This window comes from Mesocricetus auratus, unplaced genomic scaffold, assembly GCF_017639785.1.
Source record: "Mesocricetus auratus isolate SY011 unplaced genomic scaffold, BCM_Maur_2.0 Super-Scaffold_100003, whole genome shotgun sequence".
Lineage (NCBI taxonomy): Eukaryota > Metazoa > Chordata > Mammalia > Rodentia > Cricetidae > Mesocricetus > Mesocricetus auratus.
Window position 1 is genome coordinate 80,154,935 of NW_024429188.1, and position 13,058 is coordinate 80,167,992.

At 35.0% G+C, this 13,058-nt stretch overlaps 1 protein-coding gene across 10 annotated transcripts in view; it reads left to right on the top strand.

Annotated features, from left to right (window-relative positions):
* Pak3 (p21 (RAC1) activated kinase 3) overlaps nt 1–13,058 on the top strand; it is a 258,495-nt gene that overhangs the window by 221,873 nt on the left and 23,564 nt on the right. For all 10 annotated transcript variants that reach the window (XM_040744499.1, XM_040744495.1, XM_040744496.1 and 7 more), the window contains 3 exons: nt 10,930–10,978; nt 11,245–11,357; nt 12,679–12,796. In XM_040744499.1, the coding sequence (XP_040600433.1) occupies nt 10,930–10,978; nt 11,245–11,357; nt 12,679–12,796 (280 nt within the window). The remainder of the gene's footprint in view (nt 1–10,929; nt 10,979–11,244; nt 11,358–12,678; nt 12,797–13,058) is intronic.

A 13,058-nucleotide genomic window follows, 5' to 3' on the forward strand; every position in this document is an offset into this window, starting at 1 on the left:
AGTCCAGACACAGGGGAACACCTCTAATTTAGCATTCGGGAGGTGAAGGCAAGACAATTAGGTGTTCAAAGCCATCTTCAGTTACATAGCAAGCTTGACACAGCCTGAACTACATGAGACCCTGTCAGAAAAGAAAAAGATGAAGAAGAGGAGGATGAAAAGAAAAACAAAAAAAGATCATACACAATTTAAAATAAACAGCATAAGTCATATTCACTTCAGCAGAAACATCTGTTTTAAATTCCCAAAGAGTGTATGATTTTTTAAACTGATGATGCCTGCTGAGAGTTCGATTATAGTTAAATTGTTAGAGATTAGGAAGTCTATTTTATTTTTTCTTTTGTCTTCTTCAGTGTCCAGCATGCTGCTAGGCTTGGCATGGTGGCACATACTTTGTACTTAGTGGGTCCTCAGATTTCTTTTGTACAGTTATTAATAATAGCAAAGCTCAAAGATTACCTGTCGGTCGGTCCCATCTCTCTGGGACTCCTTTTGCATCAGCAAATATTTGTTGGACTAGCGAAAGTGTTTGTCTGTCTAGCTCTCCTTTATAGCCGTATCTTTTCTGCCTCTTGAGGTCTTTTATCACTTATTTTCTCAGTGCATTTTCATCTCTTTTTCTCTCATAATGTCTTGGTCTTCCCCTGTCAAATTGCACTGTTGCTCCCCTGGTGTAGGCTACACATCTATCTTTCTCATGCAAGTTGGCTTCACCTTTCACTGACAGTTTTCACACACACACACACACACCACAAATAATCATAATATGAAAACCAAGGGTTTTCAAAATCTAAAGTCAAAGCATGTTTTAAGAATAGCTTTTAGGATATAATGTAAGGGATTAAGTTTATTTCTTGGAATAATATATATATATATTATTTTACTATATTTATTTTAATTTATTTATTCTTTTGTTTTTAGTGGGTTATTGCCCAGTGTTGAGGTTTTGCGTGAATGAAAAAAAATACTTTCTCTAGATAAAAACCCACTTATATTAACTTTGTTTTTACTTTAATGGCTCACAACTGATTTTTCCATAAATTATTGCCCTGAGTTAAGCAATCTAGTCTCTACTTCCAAGACATAGTGGTTTTATTTTCTTTTCATTAAGTCCTTGTTTTTATTGTTTTTGCTTTACCTATTGTTATGGTGACTTTCAAAATCCTGTCAGTAAACATTTAGTGCTAGAAATAATCAACCCCCGTATTCCATTTTTGGCTTCAGGGAGCACAAGAACTCACTCTTCAGAGCTGAATTTGAGAAAAACCTCTTCATTAATCACCCTCATCGACTTGGAAAACTACATTTTTCCAGTATGGGACTCTGCCATCCCAACATTCAGGCCTAGGTCCATAGAATTAGGTTCCATTGACCATAAATCAAACTCAGAATTTCATGTCTAACCATTGGAGCCATAACTGTGAGCCTAAGCTTTAAAATGACAGAGTTTCACAAACTTTTCTGTGAAAAAAATCTTCTATAGTTGGCTACCAAATCTAGACATTTAGATCAGATGTGTAGAGAAAGGGAGAGGAAAATAGAAAGAGAGAAGGAGGAAAGGAAGGAGAAAGAAAGAGTCAGATATTCCTGAAATTGTCATTAACTTGAGAACAGTGTCAAGGTATTTTCACTCTATGGTAGTCATATAAAAGGACATAGATGGGATAATGAGCCCAGTAAGACAACTGAATCACATATTTCTCTTCAGTCAACAGCCATCACTGGAGGTCTGTGTATTTCCTAAATAAGTAGTAGCAGTATGATGAAGGCTGGGATTTACTAATGCTGGCAGTGGCCTCGCTGATATCCCACAAACATGTTTGAATTAACTTCAAGGATTTTCCTCAAATGAGAGTGTCCTGAAAAATTGATCACCTTTTCTTTCAAACTCATAGTGTCTCTGCTCCATATTATTAGTAGACTGAATTGTTTTGTATAGAAGTACCACAGATCTAAACCGGTTTAGACCCAGTTTAGCAAATACTCAAATTTAGTGACGTGTGGTTGAGCATTCACTGTGTTTAATGTAGAGCTATAATTAAGAAGCAGATTCTGGGTTGGGCACAGTGTCAAACACCTTTAATCTCAGCAGTCAGGATGCAGAAGCAGGAGGATCTCTGAGAACAGTCTGGTCTATATAGTGAGCTCCAGGACACCCAGGACTACACAGAGAAATCCATCTCCACCCCACTCCTCATATAAAGACCCAGGTCCCTTTAAATCCCTCTTGAGCTGCCCAGACCCTCACTGCCCTCATTGGCACTTTCTATCATCCTTCCTTATGACTGCTGTAGATTAACCTGTAACAAACTGTATCCAGTACTTAAAAATTGTCTTAAAACTTTTTTAAATACAGTAAAATAAGGAGAAGTTTGGAACGATTAAGGGAAAAGAAGGTGATAGTTGGAATTCAAAAAGCCATGGCCAGATTAATTTCTTTAAACACATGATCATGTTAAATCAGGATATACCTTCTCCCTAAGACTGAAAAACAAGCAAGAGAAGGTATTTCAAGTGCTTAGCTTGGCACGTCACATGACTAAGCACTCCACCCATATTAGCTATTATTTTTTAGTTATTATTTGGGGTGAGAAACTCAGCCGCATGCCATTATGACATGGAACAGAATATAATGAATATTATAATGCAGTTAGTTACAAAGAGATAAGGAGCTAAAGAGGATGATTTACATCCTAGGAAGGGTCTAGGAAAAAGGATTTGTAGAAAAGGGGCCATTGTATTTATAGTTTAAAATGGTATAAGAACTTAACAAATGGAGACCATGGGATTTCCACTTTAAGTAAACTAAATTATTATTTGTTTTAGGCTCTAAGTTTTATACACCTTTGTGTCCCTAGTCTACAACAGGTCTGGTATAAATATTAAGTATTTGTTGAATTCACATTGAAAAAGGAGAAGAATGAAATGAACTGCACCAGTTCTGTGGACAATCAACAGTCCACAGTATAGGCAGTGGACTTAAAGTTAAAAGGAAATAATGCTAGAATGGTAGGTAGGAAGGGGTTATGAAAAAATTGAGAGGTATAAATTGTAACGTATGTATATCACCATTTCTTAGCTGTGGCACTATAACTGGCATAAACAACTTAAGGAAAGAAAGGTTTTTATTTTAGCTCAATGTTTCACATATTTCAGTCCACATGTGTGGCAAATGAAACATGCTCACTTCATAGCAATCAGAAAGCAAAGGGTATTATAAGATGGACCCAGTAGCATGATAAACTGTTCAGAGTCAGACATTTAGATAACCATTATTCCAACCAGGTCTCAACTCTTAATAGTCCAGTCAGCTGCTAATTCATCAATAGATCAACCTATTCATAAGTTAGTACCTTCATGAACCACCAATTTCTCTGCAGGAGACCAAACTTCCAACACTGGAGCCTTTGGGAGAAAGACTTCATATTGAAAATACAATACTTTGTTCTCATTGTTTGTGTAAGCTTAATATTTTGAGTATGTACTAGTTGGACATAGCAATATAATACCAATAATTTGTAGAGTAATGTACAATGAAATGTCTGTCACTTCAACATGTGTCCCCCAGATTTACAGTTATTCTACCTAAAAGAAACTTCCAAAAAGAAATTTTCATTTGTAGTATTCTTTTTCTGATTCACTATTTACAAACGCACTCAAAAACATACTCACACATACCCCATATATACGTGAATATAAGCTGAACTATGAAATAATTTTTAAAATAATTGTTTTAGCTTTGAATTTCCTGAATGCACATACTGTTAGATATTTAAATGCTTAAATGGCCTCTTATAGTGTTTAACTTGTTCATTTTTCTCCACTTACATATTTAAAACTACATTATAATAAATTATATATTGATTTGGTAGGTTTTTTATTTTCTTGTTTCACAAACACAATAATTCAATATCTTCCTAGGCATCTTCAAAATCATTGCATTTATAATTTGCTACTGCTTCTTTGGGAGGCACCTGACAGTTGTATAGACATAATAATCTGGCTTCCATCTAAGGTATCTGAGAGGTGAAGTTCTTATATGACTCGGCTTGTGGATATGTTATCTTTTTCACAGTTATGATGTAGTATTAAAATGACTACTTTCTGAATTTGTACCTTCACTGTGTATTTATATATGTATTGACTCTATTACTTTTATATAAATATTTATATTACTACATCATTTTTGCCACTTTCGATTCAAATTTCCAAATGTACACAAAGTAGAGAAAATAGTATAGGAACACCCATATTCACACTACCCAAATTTAACTTCAGTTGTTTTTAGTAAACTCACAATGACATTATGATACCCCCAAATTAATAATAATTAATAATTGTTTGATATCCTCTAATTCCTAGTTGTTTCACAATGCTATTTTTACAGCTGTTTCAATTATTTATACTAATTACTGTTTTTAATTGTGAGACTATATCTTTGGCTAATGGTAGTCCCTTTCCCTGCATCAGTTTTGAGAGAGTTTTAGAATTATTTATACTCTTTTTCTAATTCTGACAGTTACTCTATATAAAAATCTAAATCTCATTTTAACTGAGTAAATTTCAACCCAGTATTTATTTCCTGAAAACCAATACTGAAGAATATGATGTATTTTTAGGATGATCTTGGTATAAGGAGACTCTTTTTTGAAGGGAGGGACATTTTCCTGTTTGGTATGGGTATATTTTAGCTTAAATGTTCACAAAGTAAATAGCTCCCTTTCTGTTATGTGTCTATGTGGTTACATATAATTACCTTGCTCTTTTAATATGTGCCTGATGCTTTGCATTTGGATGTGCCACAATGCAGTTAACCATGCCTCCATTGATTTATGACATTTTCTGATATATTTCTATTGTAAACAAGGGTTCAGTAATTATCTTTGCAAATAAACCATTTCACATTTATGCAAACATATTGGGAAAACTTACCCTCCATGAAGATAGTTCCATTTTATAGTCCAACAATAGTTCATAAGTGTTTGCATGTACAGTTGTATTCCTTCATTTAGAAGTATAATACAACTGACAAAACTCATCTCCATAGTGACTTTAAAAATGCATAATAAATATATATTTATATATTATTATATATCATATATATATTTCAAATATATAAAAATCTAAAATGAAAGTGTGGGGCAAAATGAGTCTATGCTGAAGAATCTGTTTGCCAATGTCAAATATCTACATAATGCCATATCTCTCCATGGATTAGCTCAGCTATGCATCCATCCAGGTTTGATGGAAAGTGGTAGTGAGAGCAGTTTTTTACTCCTATTCATAAAGATATACATATGGCCAAAGGAATTTTATGCAACTTCTGGATATTTGTCAATCATATAACCAAACTGAAAGACATTATAACTAATTAAGTATTACAAATAGCTCTATTACCAGTTTGTGTGTAATCAAGCACCTAATACCAGCCCTTCTGTATTTGTCTTAAACTTATAAAAGTAAATATGTTACATAATGTATTTTTTTAGATTTTTCCCTACTATTCCACAAGGTGCCTCTTTACACTCTTAGGTGAAGTTCCCATATTGAAGGCAAATAGTTCTAAGTCTTATTTCTGAGAGGGAATCCATTTAATTTTTAGGTTAACTTTTTTCTAATTTGCCCCCTCCCTGCTGCCATTATTTCTCAGAGGGTACTATGAATAGCTGCTTGGTTTAGATAACCAAAAATCACTATACTGCTTAGAACTCAGGGATATGTGCTGAGAATAAACCCTCTGCCTTGTTTTTCATTCAGAGTAGGAGCAGAAGTGCTATCTAGTGTGTTATTCTTTTGGTTGGACCAACCAACCAAAAATATTTGCTTCCTCATTGGGTCTATTTTGGACCACACAAGATAGAAGACTTTATGAAGCACTGAATAGATAGCCTAAGCTCTATAATAGGCTTTGTGATGTAGACAATTGTACATACATTAGCATTTGTGAAAAACAATGTTTATAGATCAATGGAAGATGCCCTTTGTTTTACTTAATGCTCTTAAATGCCCTGTGTTCTATGCTGTCCCAGGTAAAGAAAGATGATGTAACACAATCAAGCACCATTAACAGAGTTTATATATTAAGTTGTTTTCTTTTTCCTGTTAGAGTAATGAGCATGTATTAAGCCATCTGCCCCCCCTTTCCTGTCCAGGCTCTCTTGAAACTAATGGAAACCATTTTGAAACAGCTGCTTTGGCTTAATGTTGAAGTGAGTAACTGAGAGTTATCTGGCATTTCCAGGGATTAAGTTCTGTAAGTGTGGCCTCATTATCACTGAACTATAACCCACTGAGACTTCTGGCTTCACACCCACAGTGTGTTACAGCTCTATTTAAAAACAGATGACCATGAATGATTGGAGGAAAGCTATGTCCTAGCTAAACAACAGAAAACTCCCCATCGAATTTTATAATCTTACCAATTAAAGTTTGTACCACCTGGCTCTAACTGCATTCTGTGTATTTATGTCAGCAGGTGATGATTACATAATTTACACTATTGTATTTTTACCTTAGATACACGTATTTGAGAAATAAATTTCGTGAGAGAAAACACTAAGCCACCCCTCTTAACATCATTGCATACAGTATTATTCATCATTCCCAATTGATATTGGAATTTTATACCTATTCAAGATGATTATGTTTTACATCTACTCTTATATTTCAACACAACAAGGGCATGTGTGACAGTGTCAAACATACACCACCTACAACTACCTACAAATAAGTAACTTCAGTTATTTGTTTCCATGAACTAGTCTATGTAATCTTGACCATAAACTGTATTTATTAATGTTGATTCCTATACTTTTTAATAAAAATAATTACATATTTCAGGTATTTAGAGATTTTAAATCAGTCAATGATATTCAAGTCACATTATGATAAAATGGGCAAGAAAGGAAATAAATATGATATTTCAATTACCTCTATCTTGGGTAAATATTGAACTTCTATTAATTTTAAAACAGTAGATATCTTGAAAACTCCTAGATATGTAAAGAGTTTCCTAATCATCTATGGACTACAATTGGGAAATTAGTTGCTATATTAGAGAGCAATCAATGAAAAAACTGAGTGATAGCATCAAACAAACCGATCCATTTTAAAACTCAGCTATTAGCTGTATACCATGGCAAGCTACTGACCATTGCCCAATTCCAGTTTACTCATTTCTAAAATGAGGAAAATAGAGTTGCAAGGAGTGGGCACTAAATGAGACCATTTGTTTCCAGTGAGGGGGCAGAGAGAATATCTCAACAAATGATAAAGGGATTTCTACCAACAGTAGCAGGAAAAGTGAGAGTAGATACAAAAAACAACCATCACAAATGGTGACTATGGTCCTGACTGTGACCTCATTAGCACCATACTGAACCTGTAAAACACTAAAAAGGAGTAGCACCTATCTCTCAGGCCTCCTCAATCATTCCGACCAGGCTCACCTCGCACCTCATTGCTTCCTATTGCCCCTTTCTCTTTATGCAGTCTTCAAAGTTTCTCCTATCCTTACTTTCTTGCCCTCCTGTACTCTAATCCGTTTCAATGCTGACAACAAAGTGATTTATCTCAACTGTTAATTTTACCATGTTGTTGCTCAGGCAACCATTTTAAGCATGGTTTGACATTAACTGTTAGTAGAAAACATCAAAACCTGGTGGAGAGTGGTGATAATTAAACTGACTTGTGAGGAAAAGAGAGAAATTGTGAATTTTTGGTTTCTTTCTAAACCCTTCCAGCTAGATACTATTGAATTTTATAATCTTACCAATTAAAGCTTGTACCACCTGGCTCTAACCGTATTCTGTGTATTTATGTCACCAGTTGATGACTTACACAATTTACACTATTTTATTTTTTACCTTAGATACAAATATTTGAAAAATAAATTTCGTGAGAGAAAACACTAAGCCACCCCTCTCAACGTCATTGTATACAGTATTCTTCATCATTCCCAATTGATATTGAAGTCCCATTCGGGAATTTTATACCCATTCAAGATGATTATGTTTTACATCTACTCTTACATTTCAACACAACAAGGGCATGTGTGACTTTATGTCATGCGCACTTACATAGTAGAACAATTTCTATATAGGGCCCAATTAAATAGTAAGTTTGATCTCAGCCATTTTAGCATGCACATTAATTATCTTCATTAATAAATGACACATGCAAAAAGATGTAGTTGAAATAACAATTAGTAATAGCTACTTGGCAGTTACTATGTACGAGAGCTGTATGCCTTTTAAGACTAGCATACGTGTAATCCATCTTCAAAGATAAATTACAGAGAGTCACACAACTAGAAGGTGGTAGGATTTGAACCAGCAGAGATTTGGATAATAGGCATAAGAATTGCTATTCTCAGCCCAGCATGGACAACACATATGATTTAATTGATGAATCTTGGTGATACTGAGATCTCTTGGAGAAAATTAAACAATAAACAATCAAAAAGCTCTCATGTAATTGAGTCAGAAATCAACTTTCAATTTTTAAATTGTAAAACTACAACAGACTTGGGGATCAGTGAAGTGTTAGGTTTGCTGACATGGAGAGGGTCATCAATATCTGAATTTGTGCATTTTTAGTTGAAATTTCCTGAGAGAAGTTGGTCAAAGCAGTGCCTTACTGATCAGTGCAGTAAGATTATCTACCTAATAGTATGCTTGGTTAGGGGTGTTGACATGAACCCATTTTAATACAGAACAAAAGTGAGGAGGAAGGGGGAAATGTCTCCCCACAGAACAATTGTATATATTCAGCAAAGCAAGAGAAAGGCAAATGGGTTAGTTACTAACCGATGCTCTAGAATTTTTTCAGTGTCTTTAAATTTCTGTGTTTATAGTGAGCCTATGCCAATATATGTAAATCCTAGGATATTGGGGGTTTAGGATTAGGACTCTAGCAAGCTTAAGACAATAAAATGCTGAAGGAAATGTAGGAAAAAAACATAAAAGAAAAGAAAGAAAACAAAGGATTTAAAGGTAAATCTCCAGAAATGGTAAACACTAATCCCTCTTGCATTTGCAGTCAATCCGTGTTTTATTCTTTATAGCAGTAGAAATCAGCTTCAATGGTTGGAGGAACACCCATGGAGAATAAAAGGAAAGTCACCATGTGGGCTAGTCTTTTGTCACCCTAGCTTTTAGTAGACCAGCTCCCAGCTTACTTGTTTTATGTATTGTAAGTTCCTACATATGAGTTTTATTTAATGTGTTCTAACCTTAAAGAGAAAAAAAACTGCAAAACCATTTGTCGAGGGAGAGGGTAAAAATGTCTCTACAAATTGTTCAGACAGAACACCCGTAAAAACCTGCTGTTGAAAAGTAACTATATGCTAGCAAAGTTCTTAGGGCTGGCACATTGAGAGAGGGCAACCAATGATCAGTATATGAATTATTTCTCTGCTGTGAAGTGAATAACTACAGCAGCAATAAGGACTAATAGCAATAGTGACCATACTAATCTTCAATACTGATCCGGACTCAGGGCCAAATCCTTTCAAAGGTTATGCCATTTGCTACTGTCTCAGATTCTGTCATTCTTCTGCATCTGAAGGTATGCAAGTGTTTTAAATGTCTGAAGATAAACCAATTAAAGACTTTTAAAAAACATAGTTTGGAATTAGATTTGAAGATCTCCTTGGGGCATATTGCTGTGTAAATATGCATCAGGTTGAGACAGTCGACTCCTCTGAACTCAACCTAACTCTCAGCTCTAGAGGATAAATCATACACTGGCCCCAAACCCTGCAATGTCTGACCACTTATTTTGAGAATGAAGTGTCTCATGAAGATTCAATTGTATAAAATACTCTCTTATTGAAAGGAAAGATCTTGTTATAATTAAATATTTGCTTAAGAATTTTATTCATGTGTTCTTTCAACAAAAATTTATGGGGCATCAACTATAAGCTCTGAATGTAGAATATATAATATATAATATATAACATTGAAGTTGGATTTGTTTGCCATAAGGATAAGCCATCTTGAGAATTTCCAAGTGCTTTTTCAGGTAACACCTAGAGATTAAGTGTATTATTTAGCCTAATTCCAAAAACTAATTTTAAAGCTAACCAGAATGTGATTTGTAAATTGTATAGCCTGGGAAGGTTACTCAATCTTTCTGACTCTCAGGCTTCTGACTTATGACATGACAGTAGTATAGATAAATGTGGGAAGAATCACATAAAATCAAGTATATAAAGTTCTCAGCACTGTGTCTGACATACAGGGTACATTCAATACACACTTACTGTGACTGGGGTCACTGGGAAATTTCTAGCCCAATGTCGCACTGCTTGGGATGATGAGGAGAGCTTAAATTTCTTCTACTAGTCAAATATTTCTTACCCTACACTATCCATTTCCTTTTCTGGGCACAGGTAATATAAGCATCCTAGGCTCTTGAGAAACATTTTGGCTCATCCAGGGAGAGGAGTCATAAAGAAATACCTGATATAAGAAACTAATTCCTGATCCTGGAGTTATGGTTCATGACTGTAACCCCAGTTATTCTCCATGGGTGTTCCTCCAACCATTGAATATTTCAGGGCTTCCCTGAGAAGAGCAAGGCCAGTATGGTAAATTCAAAAATATGTAGTGCAGGGCCCAAGAACTGGTGCCAGAAAGTCTAATGAGAGGTCCTAGTCCACCACTGTGATTGTTTCAGATGTACTTGCTATATAAGGCACTTGTTTTGATAATGTGCACTAACAACTTTGCTGAGAGAGTAGATCTAAAATTAAGTTTAGGTTTCTTACCACAGTAATTGTTAAGAAGCTGCACCTGTGTTGCTTCATCATTGAATCAAGATCTTGATAACTTAACTCTCCTGAAAATGAATCACATTTTCGTACATGGGAAGTATATGGGGGAACACCTTGATTGCTTTTACACTGAGTATTTTTCACTTTTCCAGGGCATCAGGTACTGTTTATACAGCACTAGACATTGCAACAGGACAAGAGGTATGTGCTACCATTTGGTCTTTATTATTTTTCCTTCATGTTTATCAAGTTTTCTTGTTGATGACATGTCTGTCCAGTGCATAGCTCTAGGTTACAGTGGGAGTTAAATTTGTTTGTGTGCAAAACATCTGAAATGGACAGCAATGAATGACCAAAGAAAGGGTGCACCTTTGTAGAACAGAAAGAAGTAGATAATGAATTTTGTAATTATATTCATGCATATTTTAATAATGATAAATTGTTCATGTATTTTAATCATGATTCAGGTGGCCATAAAGCAAATGAACCTTCAACAGCAACCCAAAAAGGAATTAATTATTAATGAAATTCTTGTCATGAGGGAAAATAAGAACCCCAATATTGTAAACTATTTAGATAGGTAAGTATTTTATTTATTGTTGTGTTTTCTTTCTAAGATGTTATTTTCTTGTCAGATCATTTATTGGGAATTTATTCCTTTGATAATCATATGCAGATATTTCTGAAATGATACGCAATAGAGTAAATCTTTGTCTACCTATCAAACACTTGAAAATATGTTTTATGGACTTGGTTTTAAACATAACTAGTTTGTGTGATTTCCTTTTGAGGATGGAGGCTCTATGTTGGCAGGAAATGGCCTACCACATAGAGGAGAAAGCAATGGTGTTTTATACATTTCTTCAAGTGTCTGTTTTGAGCCAGTATTGGTCCCTAGGAGGCTGAGTAAAGAAAATAGACAACAATAGCCCTGTTTTAATGGGTGCTTTATGATTAAATGACAATAAGGTCCAGGGAATTGAGACTTTAATCTTAAACCTTTTTCCTAAAGCAAGTAGTTAAATGTCTCTTTCATCAGTGGTATTAAGAGTGTATTTCAAATGGGCACTTAAAGACCATGCTAAGTCTTCTCTTGTGGTTAACATCTGTCTCTTCCAGTTTCAGTACTTGTTTGCTTAGCAACACTGTGCTGAGTTCTCTGATGTGACGCAAAGGAAATAAAGCTGGATCTCAATGTCCATGAGCTTAAGGGCTTGTTGTCCATGTTAGGCCAATAGACACTGACAGGGTATGGAAATGAGAGCCAAAATGACCACTGCATTTTCAAGTTTTAATCAGTATTTCTCACAATGTCCCATATGTTAATTATACAACAGTATGACATGAATTTGATTTGTGCATTAGTAGTTTTGTAAAACTTGCATTTATACTTTTAAATGGACTTATTTCTAGGCTTCTGTCCTTAAATATTGAAAATGGAACCTATGAAATTTGAATTTTAAGAGATGTGCCAAGATGGTCCCAAAAGTACTTTAGTTTAAGCAGCACTAAATAGAAAGTCTTGCTTCATAGAAGGTAGTTTTTGTTTGTTTGTTTGATTGTTTTTAATATCTCTTTGCAGCTCAGGATGGCTTGGAACTTACACATACCCAAGACCAACCTTGAACTGCTAGTCAACATACTTTATCTTCCCAAATAGGTGGGATTACAGATGTGTGCCATCATACCAGGCTTAGTGGCATGGGTATTAAGGCAGGATGGAGTCACTGGGGTTACCTTTCCCTATAAGAAGATAGTGCTAATTGATTTGAATAATAGCCTGCTATCTTCCTGAATTGCAAGGCTGTCCTGTGACCTTAGTTCCTATATTTGAGCATGAGAATATCAGGGTCTCCACTTCCTTAGTCCAAAGTCAAAGTATTTTTCTTTTCTTATTATAGCTACTTAGTGGGTGATGAGCTGTGGGTAGTCATGGAATACCTGGCTGGTGGCTCTTTGACTGATGTGGTCACAGAGACCTGTATGGATGAAGGACAGATAGCAGCTGTCTGTAGAGAGGTAAGGAAAGAAAATATTTCTTGCTTGTGAGAAACATAGAATTTGTCAATGTTTTCTTTCTGATTACTCAGAATATTTTGAACATCAAAACAACAATAGCATATTTCCTCTACTGAAAAAAATGGCAAATGTGTTTAAACTACAACTCAATGTCATGTCCTTGCATTACCTTTTCCAGACCCTTATTACATTAGTGGCTTTTTGGTGGCTCTTTTAAGCTCTGATATGCCATACAGGTGTTGCTGCATCTAAACTCTCACAA